The sequence below is a fragment of the Lissotriton vulgaris genome, chromosome 1_2, assembly GCF_964263255.1.
Source record: "Lissotriton vulgaris chromosome 1_2, aLisVul1.2, whole genome shotgun sequence".
NCBI lineage: Eukaryota > Metazoa > Chordata > Amphibia > Caudata > Salamandridae > Lissotriton > Lissotriton vulgaris.
The window spans coordinates 358,803,672-358,827,498 of NC_141686.1; the positions used below are offsets into that span (position 1 = coordinate 358,803,672).

The window sequence follows — 23,827 nt, forward strand, 5'->3', positions numbered from 1 at the left end:
CTCTTGTTTTGCTCAGATACCTAAGTTCCATGTGTTAAACTTTTCCCAAGAACGTCTGCAGACAGTGGAGGCTGCTTCTGATTTTTTGTGGTCTGTTTAGAGACAGATATTTGGAGTTGGTAATGTTCTGGGAGGAGAGAGGCATAGGGGATGGAGTGATTCCAAAAGGAGTGGCTGAGGTGTCTTCCAGCCCAGTGTGGTGGAAGAGGTTGTGTAGCCCAGCAAGGTCTTGGTGTAGGGGCTCACGTCCTGTCTCAAGAGGAGAAGGAGTGGGTGGGACTGTATGTCTCCAGGTGCCCGAAACCCAGTGTCAGGGCCTGGAATGTTTCTGAAGGGAACGTCAGGTCGGGGGCCTAGGCTGTACCAATAGGTCATTTGAGGAAGATCTCCCAGAGTGTTTGAAGAATGTAGAACATCAGTGAACAGGATTTCATGGGTGGGCCTGAAGCTCATGGGAGTTTCCCCTGCCCCTGTGCCATTGTGTTAATTGTTGGGGAGTGACCCGAAGGAAAGGTTCTGGTCTTCCAGCCCAGTGTGGTGGAAGTGGCTCAGAGGAGCACAAGCCTGGTCTTCGTAGTCTGGGTGTTTTTTTCTTAGGAACACCAGGTGAGGGAGCCTAGCATGTCCGTATGGAGCGTCCTTCTAGGGAGATCTCCCAGTGTGGAGAGAACGTGGAGCGCCTGTAAGCAGGGCTCTAGTAGTTCTGTTATCTGGCAGTACCGCTCCAGTTGGGAGGGTGCAGAAGTCCAGATAGAGGGGTGCGAGGGGGATAGGTTCCCCAGTGGAGTAACCAGTGGGTCAGGGGCCAGCCAGAAGGGTTGTGTCGCCAGGGAGTGACCAGGGTGATGCCACTTCTGTCCTGAGTGTCAGGAAGACTTGTACACGACACATTAGTTATGTGTCACCCTCAAGGAAGACCTGGTGCGCCAGGCATCTGACCAAAGGGGTACGTCCCTCGGTTGGGGAGCCAGTAGCCGGTGTTTCCGGATCTGGACGTAAGGGCAACTGTATGTAGTGTCCTGAAGGAACTCCTGCCTGAAGAGAAGGAACCGGGTAAGCTGTATGGGGGATTGACCTGCAGTGGTTGCCTTGCTGCTGAAGGAGGAGTGAATTCGAATCCCAGGTGGTAGACCAGTTAAGGGAGCTGTGACCTATCTGTCATGACCAGCCTGGTGTCCTGTAGGCCCCGCACTGAGCCGCGTCTGCCTTCGGCCGCGCAGCCTATGCCGCTCGCCGTCCCCGTCTCGACGCGGTCCGCGAGCCGCTGCCTGCACCGCACCTGGCAACCCGCAAAGTGCAACGCCTCATTACACCGATCTTGTGCTGGTCTGACCGTGGTCACTGCTGCTGAGGGAGTAAAGGTCCCGAACTGGTGGGAGAGTTGTGTTCTGGAGGGTGCTTCAGAAGTAGAGGTAGCGTGGGGCATTCTTGCCCGTGACCTCTGGTCAGCCAGAGGGTGCGGACCCTAGGTTGAAGGACCAGTGGTAGTGTGGAACTACACTGAGAAAGGGAGTGGAGAATGGCTATGTAGGCCAGGGGTTACCACCCCCCACTCTGTGGATTGGTAGGGACCAGTGGTATCTGGGTGGCCTAGGGCCTGGTCCTTGCCGTGGACAACTAAGGAGTACCAGTGGGGTAGCCTAGTTGGGCCTGTTTTTTTTTTAAGTATGTGCTTGTCTTATGGATCAACGTGGCGTAGAACCAGAGGGTGTCCCTGCAGTGCGGGCCCGCGTCCGTGTTCTATCGCCCCAAGCAGGGAAGTCCATCACGGTGGTGATTGTTCTCCCCTGCGTTTTGGCTGGAAGGGGGTCGTGTTGGACTTGGCCCTTTTGGCAGGTTCACCCCTGAACTTTTTGCTTTGTGTTTGTGACCCATGGATAGTGATTTCTGGTCTTTGCGCACTTTGACACTGTGGCGCAGTGTAAAGTGCGTGCGCTCCCTGAGTGCGTGAGTGAGACTGGCCTGCCCTCCCATAGGAATGCATGGGGAATGTCTGTGTCCCTGGTAGTTCCTGATGCCTGAGGTGTGCATGGTCAAGTTTGGTATGTGCGAACTCGTGAGAGTGAATGCTGCGCAATGGTATGTGCGGCGTGTATGTGTCTTGTGCGGAAGCGCCACTTCTAGGAGTTGGCATATTAGTGTAAAATATACCTGGCGTGTGATTGGCTGGAGCTGGCTGGGATGCCAGGCTCCAGGAGTCTGTGTGGGTCTGCCCCGGTGGTGAATGGAGAGATTAGCATGCTGATGTGAGGGAGGGGCTGCGCCTGTGTCCTGAATGAGGCTGCGTTTCCCCCCACACAATGCTGGCTCCGCCCCCTGTGGTGCGACTGATGACCCTAGCCTGCCTGTTGAATGAAAGGGGTGGTTGAGCCATCAAGGGTACTCCAAAACCAGCTGCGACTGGTTCTCCCCCCACCCTGCACCTAAAGACAAAGGGAAAAGGTGTATAAAAGAGGGGCTGTGACCCCATGAAAATGTTCTTGTTTCTGACTTGGATCTAACAGGGGCATGCTGGTGCTTGGGCCCAGGGGAATGCTTGCCCCCCCCCCCTGGGTCCTGCCCAGCCCCTGGCTTGCTGATGGACCCCACAAGGACTTGCTGGAACTCTGTCCTGCTGAGGGCACCTGGGAGCGCTTTGGATTTCCCCTGTAGCGCTTGGGAGCGCTTTGTTGCCCCTCTAGCGCTGGGAGCGCTGTATTTGCCGTGGTAGCGCTTGGGAGCGCTTTTTGCACAGCCGGTGCCCACCCGGCATTTGCCCGTCTGATTTGCCGATTTCGAAGCCCCTGGCGAGTGCCCACCTCGCCAGGGACCGTGCCGCTATTGTCATGGCCATAGCGAGAGCCCACCTCGCCTTATATTTAAAATAGAAGGTTCACCGCCGCAGCCCGGGGTGTTTTGAAAACGTTGCCGGGCCGCTGCCAAGTGCGACCCGGAAGTGCCCGCCTCCCTGCTCGGGGCCGCGCTGTCATTGGCGGACACCCGAGGCAGGAAGCCAGGCAAGCTGCAGCGTGACGGGGCCAGGCGGAGAAGCAGGAAGCAGCCTGCACGTCCTGCCGAGGCTCCCGAGTGAGAGGAGAGCCCCGGACCTCTGCCAGCCGCCGGTGAAAAAGATGCTGCTGTCCGGAGGAGCCCCCACCAGAGGAAAGAGACCGGTGAGTGGGGCTCTGATCGAGGCGGTTGGGGGTGTGTGTCGGGCACGCTTTCGGTGCCGCCCCCGTGACCTGGGCCCTGTCCTCCCTTTCTGCTGCCCCAGCAGGGCAGCGCTTGGTGTTCAGAGTCCCCCGAGAGGGACTCCAACGGAGTTAGAACACTTTGGGTGGCCCCGGTTGGCAGAGGGCCGCCCCGACTACCTGGGGCATTACTTGTTTCAAGAGCCCCGAGAGGCTCCGGGGGTAGTGTTGATCCTGAGCCCACGGAGGCTCCAACGAAGGGGCATTCTTTGTTGCAAAGAGCCCACGAAGGGCCCAAGGGGCATATCTCTATTTAGAGCCCTGAGAGGCTCTGGGCGCCCATTGTTCTCGAGTCCCCCAGAGGGGGGACTCCCACCAAAAAGGGGCCACAGTTGTATTCAGAGCCCAGTGAGGCTCTTGAGAGACAGTCAGTTGGGCAGAGCCTGCGAGGCTCCAGCGTTGGCCCATTTTTGATGTTGCACCAGTTGCCCAGCACTTTGTGGGCAACTGCCACGTTTAGGCCCTGACCTTGGGACACAGGGACCGCCACAGGTGGTGGCTAATGTGGATTTTGCGCTATTGTGTCTCCTTTTCTTACACCTCTGAATGGGTAGTTTATTCATCATGTGTTCTCTTGTGCTGCACCTCTGAATGTGTTTTTATGCGTCATGTGCTTTGCTTTTACACCGCTGAATATAGGTTCTGCATCATGTGTTTCCTTCCCCTGCACCTCTGAATGTGTTTTTATGCGTCATGTGCCTTGTTCTACACCGCTGAATGTTTTTATGCATCATGTGCCTTGCTCTTACACCGCTGAATGTATTTTGTGCATCATGTGTTATCTGCACCTCTGAATGTGTTTAGGCGTCATGTGTTTTGTCCCCAGGTCTATACCCCTAAATGTATGGTGATATTTAGTTGGTTGTTCTTGCTAGTACAGGTGGTGCTAGTGAGGTCCTGGTTCCCTGCGTGACCTATTCCTAGGGTGGTTAGGATTGCGTAGGTGGTACTTACCTGATTACCAGTAGTTACTGGTTGTGTGCTATTTTGTGCTACAGTGATTTATTATTCCATGTTCTAAGTGCTAATTCTACCTAGTGCTAAGTTCTAAAAGTGCTGATTCCTGACAGTGGTACAGGTGGCCCTGTCTTGTACATATCCCTTGTAAATTCTGCCCGTGCCTCTGGCACATTGTAAAGTGTGGGTTTTATCTAATGTGTTTTGGTGTAATACAAAGGCTATTTTTATATATAACCTTGTGTGGAGTTTCCTTTGTGGTGGGCCTTGGGTGTTGTTGCTGGGGTGCGTGCGCAAATACTTAACTTACATCGCCTCCAAGTTTAGCCTTGCTGCTCGCGCCACGTTACCTATAGGGCGAGTAGGGGTTATCTTGGCGTGTAACTCCCTTGCCCTGACTTGGGAGTGGTGGTCTCTGACTGACTTTGGCGAAAGCCCTGGCCAGCCAGGGATCCCATTTCTAACAGCTTAAATGAAAAGGTGATGTTGTGTGGTCCGAATTAACTGCTTTCCGTACCAATGAATTCATGCTTCAGCTGTTCACACTTTCCACCTTGTAGTAGCTAATTGCCTCCGGGCTGCATGCGCTTTGTTTCCCTACACTCTAAAGGCTAATTCGTTGGGTTTTTTTTTACTTTCCTAACATGTGAGCATTGAAGAACCTGTGGAGAAAACTCCTTCTGCTTAACATTTCCTCAGCTATCATGTTCGCCCTCTTTGATAACCACTTTGTCAACCCAACCATCCATCCATGTGAAATTGCTTGTGTCTGGGGTGGGGTCGGATTCCCATTTCCCCACAGCTAGTAACCCCGCAGCACCAGCTGTCATGCAACCTTTCTTTTATTCTTAAAACCTAACCTTTCACGTTCAGCACACACATTCATCATCACTCCTGTCACCACCTAGATCATGGCTTGCTTTACCCTCAATATATATTTATATCTGTAAGTAAAAAAAAATGTTTTAAAGAAACAAAAATTGTAGGCTCTTCGGAGTGCTTTATAAACCATTGTAATCACTGTTGCGGGAGTGCGGACGTATTGCAAACCACAAGACATACTTTGGCAGGGGCGGTAAATCTTATTGAATTCCTGGTTCTTAAATCAGAGACTCGTTTCATATAGTTATCATTGAATACTACAATTTCTATTACTACGTGTACAAGGCGATCGATGGAATCCTTAGATTCATTGATTGTTTGTCCTAAACTCATTCTTTTACACACCCTAATATGTAGCTCTGTCCTTTCCTGCCGCCTAGCGAACAATGCCGTGACCACAGTTCTTTCTGAACATGAGTAGTGCGACTTCAACGCGAAGAACACTTTTTGTGGGAGAACGGTACTGCCCCTACTTCTGCAATGATGGGATGGTAGACAGGGCCAACCTGCCCTTAGTGTGATAAGCCTTTGTATTAACAGTGGGGTTTGTGGACGAGGTGTATTACGTCATGTTGTTGCTCTTTGCTATTCGAAAATGCTGATCATTCAGCGGCGAGACTAATCAATCAATCCATCATAAAGCGCACTACATACCCGTGATGGTCTCTAGGCGCTAGGGGGGGAATGCTGTTACTGTTTGTAGAGCCAGGTCTTGAGGAGTCTCCTGAAGGTTAGAAAGTCTTCGGTCTGCCTACAGTGTGTACATTAACTTAAGAGCCTACTACACCAGCTCCTTTGAGCTCTGAGTATGCTCTGAGTATGCTCCTGCCTTCCAAATTATAAGGCACCCTGCTCAGTATCCCCTATCCTGACCCCCTGACCCTCCCTCGGCCAGACAGCAGCGATGCGGCCCTCCCAGCGCTTGGAAATGCACCATTCATCCACCCTGTGGCCGAGTCCCCCTTATGATGGCTGTCAGTCCCGCTCACTCGCCACAGGGAACGCATTCCGAATGTGTATGCCCACCACTTTCAAATGTCACTAGCCGCCACTCTTCAGCCCGCTCCGTCTGGCCTGACGGCGTTTGTTGGGACCAGCTACGGAGTCATTCTGTAACTTCTTGTTGCCATACGCCTTCCCCATGTGCCAATATTCCGGAGGGAACTATCGACTTTACACCTCCTTGTAGTGACACTCCTGTCCATGGAAAGTTACCCAAGCTGTGATGTCACTTTTGTTTTTGCTTGACAGCAGAGATACCTTGAAATGAAATGAAATGAAATTAGATTTCTTAAGCGCATGGCTGCCCAAGAGCGTCCCAGCGCTGATACACACAGCTAGCTTCCAAGATCCTCGGACAACGGACTCATTTTCCTCGTGGGAAAAGGAATGTCTTTAAAGATTTCCGAAACTTCTGGAGACAGGGTTCCAGACGGAGAGCAGCAGGAAGATCATTCCAGATCTTGGCTACGTTCACAGAGAACCTCCTGCCTCCTGAGTGAGCTCTCTTTACTCTGGGGATGGTCAGTAAATTGCTCCCGTCAGAGCGGAGGGAACGCGAGGACTTGTAGGGGCATATAAGGTCCCTGAGGATAGGGGGGCCCATTCCCTGGAGAGACTTAAAGGCGATGGAAAGGGCCTTAAAGTTAACTCTCTCCCGGATGGGGAGCCAATGGAGAGCTCTAAGAGCAGGCTTGGCCGAAGTTCTTTTTGCAGTGCCTGTCAAAACCCTGGCCGCCGCATTTTGTACTCACTGGAGGGTGTTGATGGCTGATTCAGGGGCACCGAGCAGCAAGGCATTACTGTAGTCCAGCCTTGACAGTATTAGCCCCTGAATCAGGAGTTTCCTTGAACTGAAGGGGAGAAGAGGCAACACCTTTCGGACTGAGCGTAACAAACCATAGCAGATCCCTGCCACTTTCTTCGTTTGTACTCTGAACGTCAGGTCGGGCTCTAACCATACTCCCAAGCTCTTAATTTCATTCTTGGGTTGGGGCGCCTCACCCAGACAGGGGGGCCACATGGTTTTGGGAAGGGAGGTGGACAGGTTGCCCACCATCATAAGTTCTGTTTTAGAACCATTGAGTTTCAGCCGAGATTCTGTCATCCAGGCCATGATACCTGTCAGACAGCACCCAAATCTTTCAGCCGCATTTTCATGGTGAGATAGCGAAACGACAAGCTGGGTGTCATCCGCATAGGTCACTATTTTCACCCCGAAAGGTGAAACCACATCCTCCAGTGGGGCCATATAGATATTAAAAAGCGTCGGGCTCAACGAGGAGCCCTGCGGGACTCCACACTGGAGGGGGATCGACTCAGACAAGTTGGTGCCATCACAGACCTGGTAGGACCGACCATTCAGAAAGGAAGTAATCCAGCTTAGAGCCTGGCCAGATATTCCCACCCTAGTAAGGCGCTGAATAAGGATACCGTGATTGACGGTATCAAAAGCCGCGCTGAGGTCTAAGAGGACCACAGCTGCGGAACCTCCTTCGTCAAGAATGCGTCTGGCTTCCTCCACTACTGCAATCAGGGCAGAGTCAGTACCCTGCCCAGGGCGAAAGCCTGTTTGCGAGTGCTTGAGCAGGTTGTGACCTTCTAGGAATGTGGACAGCTGGCGGTTGACAACCTTTTCTGCAATTTTGCCCAGGCCAGGCAACAAAGAAATAGGGCGGAAGTTCGCCAGATCGTCAGGGTCAAGTCCCAGCTTTTTAGGGAGAGCCTTAACCATCGCCTTCTTCCAGCTAGGGGGAACTTCCCCACCGCCGAAGGAGGCGTTCAGGAGATTCGTGGCCCGCGAGGAGATGGTCTGTGCAATCCGCTTAAGAATATGGATGGGCATAGGGTCAGAGGGGGAACCACTTTTAAGATTAGCTAATTCTTTGCGGAAGTCTTCCTCAGTTATGGGAGTGATAACTTCCCACAAAGGGCTCACACCACTCACGACCTGCATGGAGGACTCAGAGGGAGGAGTACTAAAAGGAATACTTTGTAGAATTTTCCTGACCTTGTTATCAAAAAAATGTGCAAGCTCATTGCACCGAGCTCTGCTCGTAGCTTGTGGCAATGAAGGAGAGGGGGTGTTCAGGAGTTCCTTAACTATAGTAAATGTTTCTCTTGAGGAGCTGGAAGCAGTCCTGATTCTCTCTTCATAAAAGGTCGCTTTCGTGCGGTTGCAGGCTAGCTTATATGCCCTCATGGCTTCCTGATAGGGGACTTTACTATTAGTAGACCAGTCTTTCCGCCAAGCGCGTTCCAGACGTTTGCAGACTTTTCTAAGGTCGCGCAGTTCAGTTGTGTACCAGGGGTTTTTAAACCCATTACTTTTCTTGGTACTACACTTCTTAGGAAGCACCAAATCCAGTGCTTTTAGTAACCAATTATGGAAACTGCAATCTGCTTCAAGGGAGTTCAAGAGCGGGGCAGGAGTAGATTGTTCAAGGACAGTGGTTAGGTACCTTACTACCTCTGTTAACATACCGTGCTGTAAGAGGGAGTCTGCGCATGCATTATGACTTCCCCATTCATGCATGGCTGCCTTATTTCTTGGCCCACATGCCTCGACGCTAATTTAAATTTTAAAGTATCTTATGGCTAAGAAACCATATCAATGCTTTTACAGTATTATTTCTTAATACTCTTTACTGTACGCACTTTACTTTACATTAAGTATTGCAATTATGGCAATTCATTTCTCTTGCGTGAGAAAGAAGACTGCTAAATAAATTACACCTTTTATTGAAAACGCCTGTCTCTCTTTTCTCTGCACTCTGGTGAAACTAAGTACGCACAATTGACTGAGTGAAATAGCTGTCTATTGTTTTCACACGACTCTAGAGATACACTCTTATTCTGAGGGAGCAAAGTTGTCATGTTGTATGGTTGTCAGAAGCTAACCCCTTCTTGTCTATCCAGGGAAGTTACACTCCTCCTCGTTTATTCAAGAAAGTTTCTAGTGACCTCTGAGCTAGCTGGCAAACCTTAAGTCTAATATAGTCAGTAGAGACCTAGTCGACCTCAGTCCTACGTCTACACTGCTGAATATATTATTCCAATGCGCAGAGCCTATTGGGAATATAGGAACTACACTACATGGTGCCCAACGTTTTGTAAGGCGATAAAACTAACGCAAGACGTTAGAGTAACTCAGTCGTGCTTTTTCACACAGACCCTTTTTCCCGTAAATACTCCAAAAGACGTCTGGAGTGGGTAAGAGGTTAAAATCCGCCGGAACTTAGTAGGAAGAGATTCCTATGTATAGTTTTTGGTTTAGTCAACGTTGAAGGATACAGTGTTCCAAAATATTGTGCATCTAATCTTTGTTTCCTTGAAACTTGATCTGCAACAAAAACCTTTCTGCCAGTAAAATGGGGGAAAGTGAAGAAGAGAGGGAGGCAGCTAGAATAGCTGCTCGACTCCTAGAGGATGACACGAGTCTCCTACAGACTGACCCGAATGCTATACTCATTCCGGTCAACATAAGAAAACTATAACTCTTAAACTTATAGAAAACGGACTGACATCACGAGGTGGTACAGTCATATTCATGGTAGAGGCCCATGAATATCGGCAGACAGAGGTATTCTATTCATGGATAAACTTTCCAGCAGCAAACGCTGTAACACACGAATTCCACTATTACAAAATAGAGGAACCTCCGGATGAATACACTCCTTTCGAGGACGTTGAAATCCCACTAAATTACCAAGAGCACCTGCTCTGGTTTAAAGGCGCCCTAAAACATAATGATCACATCACCAGGCTCCGTCCACTAGGTAGACCAGGAGCAACGTGGCCGGTTCTAGCCAGCTACACACCACATCCAGACATTGATAAAATGTCAAGCGAAGAACTCTTAGTTAAAATAAAAGAATTAACAACGGCATATAGAGAGTTAGTTCAATTGGCAATGGAGGATATAACTTACCTCCAGAAATTGAAAGAAACAGATATAACAGCCCAACCAATTGAACTTGCCAGAATCATAGAAAAATCCTATGAAGAACTAGGTAGAGATAGTTTGGGTGGGAAACTGGTAAAACCCCAACTAACTGAAAATCCTGAAAAGATATTTATTAAAAAGAATCTAAAGGGGGCGTGGCTAGCGGGCGGGAGCTCCCCACGGCATAACGGCCTTTGGTAAAATCCGATAACTTAATCCGTCACACCGCCCACCTGAAGTAGCGATACCAGCTCGGGGACCCAAGCGGCACCACCCGATCTGACTCCGGCGAAAATCGTGGGCTGGGGTCTGCACCATCCCGCACTGGCGTAACCAATGCGGTCACAATAGTCATCATTTCCAAAACCCAACCACCCTCATCAGCCCGAACGATTACCGCCCCATATCTCTAATTAATACAGAGGTCAAAAGGTACGCCACCGTCCTGGCTCAACGTCTCAGACCATACCTCAACAAATTCATCCACCCCGACCAGTTCGGCTTCATGCCAGCGCAGAGTACCAGACACTGTTTTAGGCGCCTCCATCTGGCCTCGGCCAACCGACAGTCACTAACCCCTTATATGGCTCTTCTCCTAGTCGACTTCGAGAAAGCTTTTGACTCAGTCAACTGGAGATATCTGGACGATGTCCTGGCTGCTATGGGCATGGGCCTGGACTTCTACCGTTTGGTTCAGGTCCTGTACTCCAAACCAACCGCAAGAGTGCTTGTCAATGGAGCACTCTCGGACGCATTCACAATCAGGAGGGGGACGAGGCAGGGATGTCCTGTCTCGCCCCTCCTTTTCACCCTGCCAATGGAACCTCTGGCCAGGCTTATTCGTGCTGATGACCGGGTCCAGGGCTGGTGGCTCTCATGAGGACAAAATCGCATTATACGCAGACAACGTCCTACTCTTCCATGCTTCCGAATCGGCCCCAGATGCCTGCAGATACTCTGTATCATCAAACGAGTCTCTGGCTTATGCTTGAACTCTGCAAAATCAACCCTGGTGCCCCTACATCTATCTAGAGAATGCTTTGATTGACAGTCTACCATCCCCATTAGATGGCAATCGTTGAAATACTTAAGAATCTGGGTCGCTCTGCTCTCTGAACTGGCTTGGGCACTTAACATCATCCCACTGGTCACAAAAGACCGCCAGAAGTGGCAAGCCCTATTGCTTAACCCGCTAGGCAGGGTGGCACTTTTTAAAATTTCCCCGATTCCTCTACATCATTCATAAGACCCCATTCCATATTTCCCGGGCATGGTTCAGGGGTTTAGACAGCTTGACCGCGAGGTTCCTCTGGAATGGTTCTCGTCCACGCATGGCCCTCTCTCGCTTCCAAATTCCACTCTTCTATGGAGGCATGGCCATGACAAACTTGTACCTATTTTACATAGGGAACCAACAAGACTGGGAACAAGGTTGTGAACAACAAGGCTGGGAACCAACAAGGCTGTTACACATAAGTTGCAAATGGTGCAGCATGCACCCGCCAGGCTGGTTCTGAAGTGGCCAAAGAAATCCTCAGCGTCTACCGCATTGAACACTCTCCACTGGCTACCAGTGGTCAAACGGGTGCTGTTTAAAATCCTGGTAATTACCTTTAGGGCCTTTCACTTGCAAGGACCAAAGTACATACAAAAGAGGTTTTCCCGATACCATCCATCACGCACCCTTAGATCCTCCAATGCCAATCTGTTGGCTATTCCGACTTTTAGACTCATTTCGAGGGGTGGCAAATCCCTGCCAGTCCTAGGATCCAAAGCATGGAATAAACTCCCCCCGCACCTCCGTGCTATGGAACGGGAATCTGAGTTCAGAAAAGCACTGAAGACCTGGATTTTCAGTCTCCCTGACACGTGCGCTAGAGCCCTAATATAAGTACCCTGGCCATATTACTGAAAGCAGCCGGACCAGACTCCACATCAGCTCTGGTCTGTGTAGGCGCCAAGAGGCTCCTTGGAGTGACAGTCGCGCGGTATAAAAACCAATTTACATTACATTACATAGCAACCCGCCTCCTAATATTGAACGACTGGTTTAATGGTGGCTGGTCCGACCCTGCCTACAGGACCGAGTTGAAAGACCTGGAACTCTCTCTAATCCAGACTATGATGTACGGGGGAACCCATTTCCAGGACCTTGCCCGCAGTATCCCGTGCAGGTTTGGTGGCCTGGCGTGACTCCCTACGCCATACCAGCTGGGGGAATAGGCTGACCCAGCAAACACCCCTCTGGCAATACACATGGCTTCGAGAAGTGGGGAACCCAGAGGGTTTCCAGGGCTGGGATCTTATTGGTATTTCGCAACTCTGCGACGTTTGGGTCGGTGACCATGTACGTTCCTTCTCGGACCTTCAAGTCAGACACTCACTCCACCCGGCACAGTTTATTAGGTACTTACAACTCCGCCACGCCCTCAGCGTGCATATAGTAACAGGCACGTCGCTTCTAGAACACAGCCCCTTAGTAGCACAAATCACAATGGGGGACTTTGGGAGGGGGTGGGGGTTTCAAGCATTTATCGTTCCTTAACTAACAATGGCCCAACCTCCCTCGACCCGCTGAGGACTAGTTGGGAGTCCTGGCTAGGTGCTCTGGAGGACGACGACCGGAGAGACGCCTTGATGGCTCCCAAAACCATCACTGTCTCAGCCTGGCTCCGCTTGGTCCAGCTATACTACCTTCATACCTCCTATCTTACCCCTGACTGCCTACATAGGGCAGGCCTAATGCCACACCCATCCTATACACGCGGTTTTGCCCCCTCATAGCTTTCTATTGGGAGCCACTGGTAGTGGAACTTACGGAGGTGCTGGGATGGGAGGGCCCTCACAACCCTTTGAACGTACTACTGGGAGTGACAGATGGACTGGACAGCTCTAGAGCAGACACATTATTCATAAGCACCGCCCTTGTGGTGACCAAACAAGACATTGCAATGGCATGGAAGAATCCCGGCCCGCCAAACATAGTCAAATGGCGCAAAGGAGTAGACTGGTGCGCCACACAAGAACAACCACGGTATGAGGCCAGGGGATGCCCGGCCAAACATCGCTAAATTTGTGGCAAATGATGATGTGTTTCTGTGTCTTTATTGTCATACAACATATGACTCTAATGTATTACAAATGGTAAAGCCGCCCCCTCAGGTCTGGGTGAGCCTAGACTATGGTTGGGTGTTTATGATGGGCACGATTGAGAGTCCGGAGACTGAAGGCTCGACAGGTTTCTCACAGTGCTGCCAATGCACGGTGGAGCTTGTGAGATAAACAAGGGGCACACTTTGTATTCCCACGTGTTAAACTGGAGCGGTGCACCTGGCTCTCGTTAGGACTGGTAACAAATATGAGAATGTGCACGTGTGATCTTTAAAATGTTAATAAAAACAGAATTAAAAAAAAAAGAAACAGCAGAGAGGAGTTGGACAAGAAAAGAAAGGAAGCCCCTGAGAGTGTGAAAGATGTTTCTGGACTATACAGCCATTTCTGATATTTCAGGAATTGCCTTAAATAAATGAAAGCTCCAAACTACCTGCTTGTGGAACGGTGGAGGATGAGTGGAGCCCGCAACCTGCAACCAATTCTCAAATGCATTTTGTTTTCGTTGGACTGGTAATTGTGAGGCGCAGCACAGTGAACATGAAATGAAAAGTGCTAAAGAAAGAAAGTGCTTGTAGCTACTAAACAAAAAGGTTTAGGCGATCCTCTAAACCAAAACTTTGTTGATCCTCAGTTACAATTTCCACACGTACACCGTTGTTCCTGTGCCGTAGTAAGCATGTAAGGTAGCGCAGATGGTTAAGGCATCCACTGCAGACATCTGCAGCATGCAGAGCACAGGCTTGAAGCCTTTTAAGATGCAACACATCCTCGACCCTTCTTTTGTGAAGGCGTCCCCTCCCTATGATGCAGAATGCTATACAACACGTGGAGTGGAGTAGAATGGACATAAGGTGTGGATATTCTTAAAAGGGTTGATGCGTGTGTGTGTCTGTTTTGTATTTCCAAAACGCTTGCAGGTGTAATCCTATGTGCTGTTCATCCCACTAAAATCTAACTTTGCCGTTGCATTTAGGAAGCAAACTGTGTTGTTAAATGAAACATACAGATACTTTATTTTAGGCAGAATGAAGTCCCGCATGAACCAAGAAGAGGTAGACGAAGGGTTCCTGCTGCTCAGACATCGGCAGTGCAGTGACTCGTAATAATGATCATTTTAACTGTGCATGGTCCTTAGATATCGACTCTCCTTCCAAAACGTACAGCCCTCCATCAGCGCTAGCAGGAACGCCCAGCTCGGGTTTATGCATATTTATGGAAAGACCAGGATGCCATGAGCTCAGGTGCAAGCAAAGGAAATCACCTATTTGACTGTTGTTGGGCTGCTAATATACAGTAATTTACAGGGTCAATGGGCCCCTCACAGTCCTGGGCCCGGTGCCACTCACCTGCTGAAACAATGGTAAAGCGCACAGAAGCATGAAGGGTCACCAAGCACCAGCAGGAGTGTGTGATGAATGGAACCAAGAACAGCAGAAGCATCTGCCGTCCGCTGGGAAAACACGAACATGGACTTCAAACAAAATATTATCTCCAAACCTAAGGCTGAAAGAGACATCTTCAATCATGAGGAGCACAAATAAGTGATTAATTTTTTTTTTTAAACCCTGTGCCGGTGCTCATGCCACCGCTTTTGCTGCACACGTGCAAAGATGGTGCTGCACCATTAGTTTAGTGCCCTATTGGCTAGTTCTCCTGCTGGGGGAGTAAATTATTAGGGGCCACTTGTACGAAGCATTTTTGCAGTCGGAAACGTCCAACCACAAAAATGCTTTAACAAATGTACCAAATACAAATTGTGATTTGGTAACACGCTACCTACTCGCAATTAGTGTGTGCGATTGGTATTTAAAAGGGTCGTGTTTACGGCATTTCTTCCAATTTCTGAATCTGAATGCGACTGAATCAAGGTCAAAATTTACTGACTCCTTGAAGGAGGTGGTAACCCATTTGCAAATAGGTAGGGGTCCTTTGAAGAATGGATAACAAATATTTTTAAGAGCAGGCGGCTGTCCCACAGACCCTACTGTCTACTCTTAAAGAAATTAAACAAAAAATCTTATTTTTTTTTCTTTTTAAATGCATCCCATTATCCTTTAAAGGAAAACGGGCTGCATAAAAAAAAAAAAACAGACTGCTTTATTAAAAACCAATCATAGACATGGTGGTCTGCTGACCTCAGCAGGCTGCCATCTCTGTGATGGTTGTGATTCCTAATGGGTCTCAAATTGCGACCTACCACACTAATATGCATGAGGTAGGTCTATTTGAATCTCGCTAGCAATCGCTAATAAAACTCAAAAGAGTTTCATACATTAGGAATTCCGATTTCCAAAGTGCGACTCTAAGATAACCGCAAATAGGAAATCGGTATTCCTGATGCTAGTACATCCTACCCTAAGTCTTGTTGTATTGTGCATTCTTCGAATGAGGAAAGCAAAAAAGGGCTGGGATGAAAAAAAGAAATAAAAAAATCAGTCTGGACACAGTACTTACTCCTTATAAGAGGTAAATCAAGTTATACCTGGCGGCACTCATAGATACGGGGCTGCTTGGTGGGTTCACTGCTTTCCAGTTGGTTGCGGCAGCACTCTTCACTACCGAAGCCTGAGCGCTGTAGAGCTTACAGAGCGACAAAAAAATAAATGTGCGCCCTATAGGAGGGGATCTTAAATGCACAGAATGCTGACTCGAACCCATTGCAATGCAAAATACAGCAGGATTTATTTAGGAAAAGATGTCTACATACATCTGCAATGAACACAGTTCAACTATTAACTCTTAAACATATGTGGTAAAAGGTATGATGGGAAGGTAAAAGACCCCACGTTTCTTTCTGCAGCTCCAACTTTAATCACGCACCACAAAGAGCGAGCAGCACCTGGGCTGAAGATGGAAGCCAGTCCGTTCCGAGAGGCGAGTACCTCTGTGCGCTGCGGAGGGGCTACGGGCTTCGATTTGTTGGGACTTTGGCATCTGTGAATAGAGGGCTGTGCTGAGAGCCCTAGCTGTGAGCTCATAGTTGTTGTGACGTGTAAGTAGTAGTTTAGTGTGTGTTTTGTAAGGCGGTGTGAGAGCGTTGCGGCTGTGCCCTCATGTAATGGCGTGAGCGAGGTGGTAAATGAATCCTATATTCGGTTGGTACAATAGAATCAACTAGCAGTGGGGAACGTTGAGAACATTTATAAACAAATAACACAAGGATGTGATTGGGTACCGATCATATCTCCTTACATTCTTGTACGGCTGCTCGCAATCACGCTTCACAGGTGACCAAAGCTGCAATTACGGAGCCCAGGTCTAGCCCGGGAAAATGACTCATCTGAATGATGCTGCTTCACTGGGGGAATATATGCCTTAGCATGCTTGCGGCAGGGTCAGAAATTACTTCTCTAAATACTTTTTTGAACACTTTTAGCTGGGACTTAAACATCAGTATGCCGCACACCATGCCCTTCAGTACCGAACAATGCTAATTAGTGCATGGCCTTTTAAAATAAATTAATCTGAAAGGGACGGACCACGCCCGGCATGCGAAGAAGAAAGATGCTGCACAACTTGTGAACCTGGGCACCCGATACCTGCAGTTTAAGAGGCACGCTGCAACGTTCTCCCCTCTTCCACGGTGATATGTTGCTAGGCCCAAGATCTGCTCTCTGTGCTCCTTCACGCAAGAGATCTTTTTTCCACGCTGCTCGCTTTTTAAAAGCAAAAGCTGCAAATGGTGCCTCAGTGATGTGTGAAGTGTATGCGCTTCGCAATGGAGTTTGCGCACTCGTGGTTATTACACTAAATGCACGTAGCCTACAGGGAACACTGGTCATTAGGCATTTATGACTATAAGCCCTCGCTAAGTTACAACATTCCAGTAAAACTTACTTTGGGGTAAGCAGGACAAAAGATTGTTACAGTGAAAATGGATCCATCTTGTTTGTATTAATTGGTGTTGTAGAAACGTTCGTTTTGATTGAAATTCCTGGCATAAACTGTGCAGTGATAGGGTTCAGTTTAGTGTGTATTATTTGGTGCCGTTGCATATGTGACTTTCGCGTAAAGCTCTTCTCACACACTGTGCAGTGATAAGGCCTCTTCCTGTGTGTGCACTTTGATGCCATCATGGCCTTTCTTTCTGAGAAAAGCGCTTGGAAGACACTTTGCAGTGATAAGGTTTCTCTCCTGTGTGTTTGTTGTTACGAGACTTGACTTTTGATTTAAGCTCTCATGTGTGTACGCTTTGATGCCGTACAAGCCCTCCGTTCTGGGAAAAGCGCTTTGAACACACAGTGCAATGATAAGGTCTCTCTCCGGTGTGTATTAGTTGGTGCTTTCGTAGATTTGCCTTTTGATTGAAGCTCTTCTCGCACACAGTGCAGCGAAAAGGCTTCTCTCCTGTGTGTGTTCTTTGATGCAGTACAAGGGTCGACTTACGAGAAAAGCGCTTCTCACACACAGTGCAATGATAAGGTCTCTCTCCAGTGTGTATTAGTAGGTGCGTTCGTAGATTTGCCTTTTGATTGAAGCGCTTCTCGCACACAGTGCAGCAAAAGGCTTTTCTCCGGTGTGTATGTGTTGATGCTCCTGAAGGATTTTCTTTCGAGTGAAGCTCTTGGCACATACAGTGCAGCGAAAAGGCTTTTCTCCTGTGTGTGTTCTTTGATGATGTACAAGGTCTTTCTTATTAGCAAAGTGCTTGGAACACACAGTGCATCGATGAGATCTCTCTCCTGTGTGTACACTTTGATGCCGTACGAGGTCTCCCTTTTGAGAAAAGCGCTTTGAACACACAGTGCAGTGATAAGGTCGCTCTCCGGTGTGTATTAGTTGGTGCTTTAGTAGATTTGCCTTTTGACTGAAGCTCTTCTCACACAAGGTGCAGCGAAAAGGCTTTTCTCCTGTGTGTATGCGTTGATGCTGAAGAAGAATTTTCTTTTGAGTGAAGCTCTTTGCACATACAGAGCAGTGATGAGGCCTCTCTCCTGTGTGTACGCTTTGATGAGGCCTCTCTCCTGTGTGTACGCTTTGATGAGGCCTCACTCCTGTGTGTATGCTTTGATGAGGACTCTCTCCTGTGTGTACGCTTTGATGAGGCCTCTCTCCTGTGTGTACGCTTTGATGAGGCCTCTCTCCTGTGTGTACACTTTGATGAGGCCTCTCTCCTGTGTGTACACTTTGATGAGGCCTCTCTCCTGTGTGTACACTTTGATGAGGCCTCTCTCCTGTGTGTACACTTTGATGAGGCCTCTCTCCTGTGTGTACACTTTGATGAGGCCGCTCTCCAGTGTGTGTTCTTTGATTCTGTAAAAAAGTTGCCTTTTGAGTGAAACACTTTTTACACTTTTCGCAGGGATATGGCCTGAGGCTGGTGTGTCCTTTTTTGTGCCTCACAAGAAGTGTCTCATTGATAAATCCTTTCTCACACACATTACAAGCAAAGCGTCTCTCCTTCATGTGCATTCTGCGCCGTTTCTTTAAGTCGATATTTTGAGTTATATTCATCTCGCCTCCGGAACCTTTATGGCTTTCTTTCCCATTCATACTTTCTAGATGTGATTGTTGTGCTGCAAAATAGAAAAACATTGAAAATTACATGAAGAAAATATTTCTTGAAAAAGCTGCATTGATATAATATGGAGAAGTGAAGTTACAATTCAGGGAAAAACATGTATGTTCTAATAAAAAGAGACACAAATGGGGGCTAGTCTTCCTACACAAAGTGCGGTGACTTAGTTCTGCAGCTGGAGCATGCTGGGAAATCAAGTGATTCACAAGAACCACTGTTGGACATGGGCTTTCTGGTTGGCTAGGGTAGGCACCTAAGCCAGGCAGAATCCACCACTCTAGTCAGGGTAAGCCAGATACACACCTGAGATAACCTGTGCTCACCCTCGGGTAGCTTGGCTCAGAGCAGTCAGGCTAGTTTAAAGAGGCAATGTGCAGAGCATTTGTGCAACACACTCGCGCAGCAACACAGTGAGTAAACCACAAAAGGGAATACACGCAGGATTAAGTAAAAATAGATTCTATATTGTACATCAAACAAGACAAAAATGACTTAAATCACACCGTTAGTGCAAATAATGCAGGTTTGACAGAGAAAAACACAAAAATTACTATGAAAACATAGGTCAAAGTGCACCTGCGCAGCTATTCCACTTCATACGGTAACTGAACGTGGTTGAAGTGATTGCATTTAGAAACCAAACGTATGGCGCAGGAGCACCTACTAAATGCTGAACAGTAATTGAGCTTGAGTCTTCCAGCAGTTCTCCTCTATGGATGGCCTGCACCATTCTTGAGGTCATCTCCAGAGCAGAGACAATGCTGAACAAGAAATGCCCCTCACGCTCTTGCGAGTGTGGAGCCCGCCGGGGCCGCTTGAATCGCGTCTCTTTGCCCAAGGGAAACCAAGGCACCCGTGAAGGAGAGTAGGGCGGCTTTACCACTCTTCTGGACCCAACCCGCCTCATAGTACCTTTGTGGGTGCAGGGTCACTGTCCGCAGAGCATCTGTAACTTGCTAACAATGTTGTCATGTCTCGGGAGTGAGACCCGACGTTGAGAGCTTCGTGCAGTATACGCGTTAAAACCAGAGGGCGAGGCTGGCTGGAATGAACCTTGGAATGCTGGCCCGCCGCATGTTACGGAACAACGTGTCGTTGAAACGCCTGCCTTGAAGGCTTTGTGCAGCTCCTGTAGCTCTGTAGCCTTAGACGCTCCACCCTACCACCTCAGAGCAGTAAAAGTCTTCAAGTGGCTGTTGCTCGAGTCTCACGACCAGAGGGGCCACACTAGTTTGTTCTTGGTGGCATCTGACGGTGGCGATATCTTGCCAGACTCCGGGGTTGAGGTTCACAATACAATTCAGCTGCAGTGAGCACGCTGGCTCTAGGACGGGTTTGTTTCTCTGGTAATGCCTCCAGGCGAAACAACGCTGTTCTCGCTAGAGAAAAACGCTCACCACATGCTGGTTTGTAAAACATGGAGCACTTCCCTAGAATGTACAAAGGCATTCCGCTGGTCAGAGCGCTGCACTGTAGGCCCATGGTGCACTCTCCTGTAATGCACAAAGTTTTACCTTGGTGCAGAAGGGAGCACTGGCGACATGCTAGCCCTTGTAAAATGGGCTCACCCAGCAGAAGTCTTGGAGAAAAGAGGCAACAAGGTCTTTGATGGCCCTGAGATCTCAACAGAATAGGGGGCAAGCAAACAAGCCCTTGGAGAGCACTTCGGGCACAAAAGGAGGTGGCAGGCAGCAGACCGCACATACAGTTAGGTTGCAAATTGGCAGACCCTCCTGCAGCCCAGCAGCAGCAGGTCAACACAACAAGGCAGTTAGTCGAAATGGTGGTTGCTTCTGGCAGCACAGCAGTCCTCATGGCAATGAGCAGTTTGTAGAGCCAACAATGTCTGGCTACAAGTCCAAAGCAGGATCTAAAAACATGGGATGAGAGCTCCAGTACATATACTCAAAAATGTCTTTGATTAATGGGTGACTTCAAATGAACCCTCAGAAGTGTGCAACAGTCCCTTGCAGCCCAGTCCTGGTTCCAGACGATCAGTAGGGGGTAAATCAGCCCTTTGAGTGAGGGCAGGACACAACCTATTCAGATGAAAGTGTGACTCACCTCTCTCCCAACCGAAGAAGACTATCAGCATGCAGATGTATCCCCTGTCACACCCTTCCCCTCCCATTGGGAAAGCTTGGTTGTCATGACTCTTCCAAACATGATAGTTGCAGGGGTTTCCTCTGAGGTTGAGTGAGGGGGTCAAACCGTAACCTCAAAGAATAGTGTTCAAAACACCTTCGAGGTCGAGCTTCCCCAATGCAGAATGATGAACAGCTTTGTTTAGAGTACCCATGAGGCGTTCTACCAGACCATTGGCCTGGGGTCAAAGGGGAATGCTTTTTTTATGCTTTATATTGAGGTGATCTAGAAAGTTTTTTTAATTCTTGACTATTAAAAGGTGGGTCGTTGTCAGATTTTAAGATTGCAGGTACAAGTCATGTCGCAAAGATGCCATCTAGGTTGTGAATAACCCGGCTCATGTGTAGTGGATGAAAGGTCTTCTACCAATGGAAAATGGGAGTATTGATCAACAATAACTTAAAGATAATGTCCGTTATCCAGAGGGCCATCAAAAAATCAATAGAAATTCTCTCCCAAGCTTGATGTGGCAATTCAAAGGTTGCTGACTTACTTGAGATGAAAGACAGTTGCATACGTGACAAGTCTTCAATTCTTTTTTGACCCTTTCGACAAGATACGGAAACCAGACTCGATCACGGACAGCTCTCTTAAAGGCAACTATTCCTCGATCTCCTTATTGGGCGAATTCGGCTACTTGTTGTCAGAGACTTTGGTCAATAACAATCCGTGTACCTTGCAGAATGAGGCCTTCCTGCGTTACTGAAAGTTCATCTCTTACATTTCTGAACTTCATATACTCGCTATCATTAGTGAGAGGTCTAGAATGCTGGTTCCACAACTTTTAATCTTGACATGCCACTACCTTGGCTCGTGGCAGTGACAATTTGCTCTAAAGCCATAGCAGTTGGTGTGCTCAATTTCACAATAAATTTGATATAATCCTCCACTGTCTTACATGGGGTACCAGGGCACAATCAGCCAGTTTCTGATCTTAACCTGGACGATGAAGAATCGTTTAGTTGTAATTCTTGGGAACTCGAACCCAAGCGCTCAATTCTAGGAGGCATTTTTGCTGTGGGATTGCCAAATACCATCAACAATGCTTGGTGATCAGCCTCTAATGTGAAGGGCTTTCCATACACAAACACATGGAAATTATTCACAAGCTCAAACCAGTGCCAAACTTTCTTTCTCAGGGTGCGAGTAAGCATGTTCAGTTTGTGACTAGCTCTTATTGGCATGTACCACGATATGTCTTGGGGAATTTAGCGGTCCCTTGCGCTGTGCAAGGATTGCATCTAACCCTACAGGGCTAGCACAAACTACTCCCTCTGTATGGAGTTTGGGATCAAAGTCGGGAATTTCAATGGCGCTCTCAATGGTTTGCTTGATTTTTTGGACGCTCTGTTGGCCTTACGCAAGCTCCTGCAAACCCATCTCTTCAAGGCATCGATCTAACATTGCTGTTCCTCTGCCACTCGGTCTATAAGTGCTAGGAGGCCTCAGGGGAGCTACGCGCTATATGAACTTAAATTCATTCATTCATTCTTCTCACACTCATGTGACCAATGAAATGACACATACTTTTTGGTTAGTTCTGGTGCAATGACCATACCAAAGTCTTGTATGTATCTAGAACAGTAATTGACCGTTCCAAGAAAAAATGGTAAGATGGAACTATCTTGTGGGGGATTTGCACTAGACAATGCTTGTACTCTAGATGGATCAGGTTTCATACCCCCATCACAAAAGACATGGCTGAAGAATTTCAAGCTTTTCTTGTGGAATTCTCATTTGTCGGCATTCAGAGTTAAGACTGCATCGTTCAGCAAACGACATACTTGCATGAGAGTTTTGTAATGCTCTTTCTGTGCAGCCCCAAAACAACAATAGATCACTATAGTTAAATACATTTACTACAGGCTATATGATAAGTCAAATGACGTCTTGGAAAAGTTCTGCAGCAGAGGATATTCCAAAACTCAATTGCTTTTAGCAAAACAAACCAATATGCGTAGAAAAGGTTGCAACGTATCTGGATTTTTCTTCAAGTTCTAATTGGTAAGATCCTTTATTTAGGTTGAGTCGAGAACTCTGCGCCATTCAATTGAGTTATATCAGCAATGTGCGGACTGTGAGGTTTTTCTTGCTCAGTTGCCTTGTTGGATTGACGTATGTCAACACTTAAGCGTACAGGTCCTTCACTGTGTCTTTTAGGCACTGTTACAATGGGAGAAAGCCATGGTGTCGGACCAATGGAGTGTTCAATGATGCCACGTATAAGTAAAAAATGAAGTTCCTTTTCAACAGCTTCATGCAAGTGAAACGCAACTCGTCTGTCTTTGATGAAAATTCTCATTTATGTGTAACCTTAATTTCATTGTTTGACTTTTCCCGACCAATGAAATAATGAAGGAAATTGACTTACAATTTCATGATGAGCATTCATAGTGTAGTTCACTGATATCAGTCCCATATCAGCAGCACTATGGAAACTCAGCAAACACTTGAAGCTGTTCCTTGAAGTACATGAATAGGCGCATTCGCCACAGTTTTTTTATGTTTCATCATGGCTAAAACAAAATTATTTGACTATTGAAGGGCGTTGAGGCAGTCCATGAGTATACTTTAGTCTTTGAATTCGTAAATTGTGGTACCGGAGATAATTTGTGATACATCTCCAGCGGCAAAATATTTATCGACGCACAGCTGTCTTCATGTTGAATTGTCTTCACTTTGGATTTTTTATCACATTCGACTAGCCCCATATGTGCATGGCTTTTTGAAGTAAACATCAATATTGCACAATTGTCATTTTCCCTTTCATTGTAAACAAACATGGAGGAATTCTTTCTCGACGATTTAGACGATTATCAACTTCATTTTGCATCAAATTGACTCAATTGGTGTGACCTCTTAGCCTTGTGGGAGTACGTTGAATGTCACTGATGTAGCGTTTGGTCGGCCATTTTGTCTTCAAACTGCAACAAACTTACTTTTATCTTCGCATTGCAAGTCGTCACGAAATGATTTGCTTTACCACAGTCTATGCATATCTGTCCAATGGCCGGACATTTACCTTTGTGTGGAAAT

The 23,827-nt window shown here is 47.8% G+C and overlaps 1 protein-coding gene across 1 annotated transcript in view; it reads right to left on the reverse strand.

Moving 5' to 3' along the window:
* Positions 1–17,568: 17,568 nt before the first annotated feature.
* The window catches only part of LOC147736839 (uncharacterized), a 78,108-nt gene continuing 71,849 nt past the window's right edge, over positions 17,569–23,827 (reverse strand). Inside the window, exons 3-4 of the mRNA XM_086952708.1 lie at positions 18,343–18,644; positions 17,569–17,997 (exon numbers count right to left, since the gene is read on the reverse strand). Coding sequence (XP_086808834.1) covers positions 17,569–17,997; positions 18,343–18,644 — 731 coding nt within the window. The remainder of the gene's footprint in view (positions 17,998–18,342; positions 18,645–23,827) is intronic.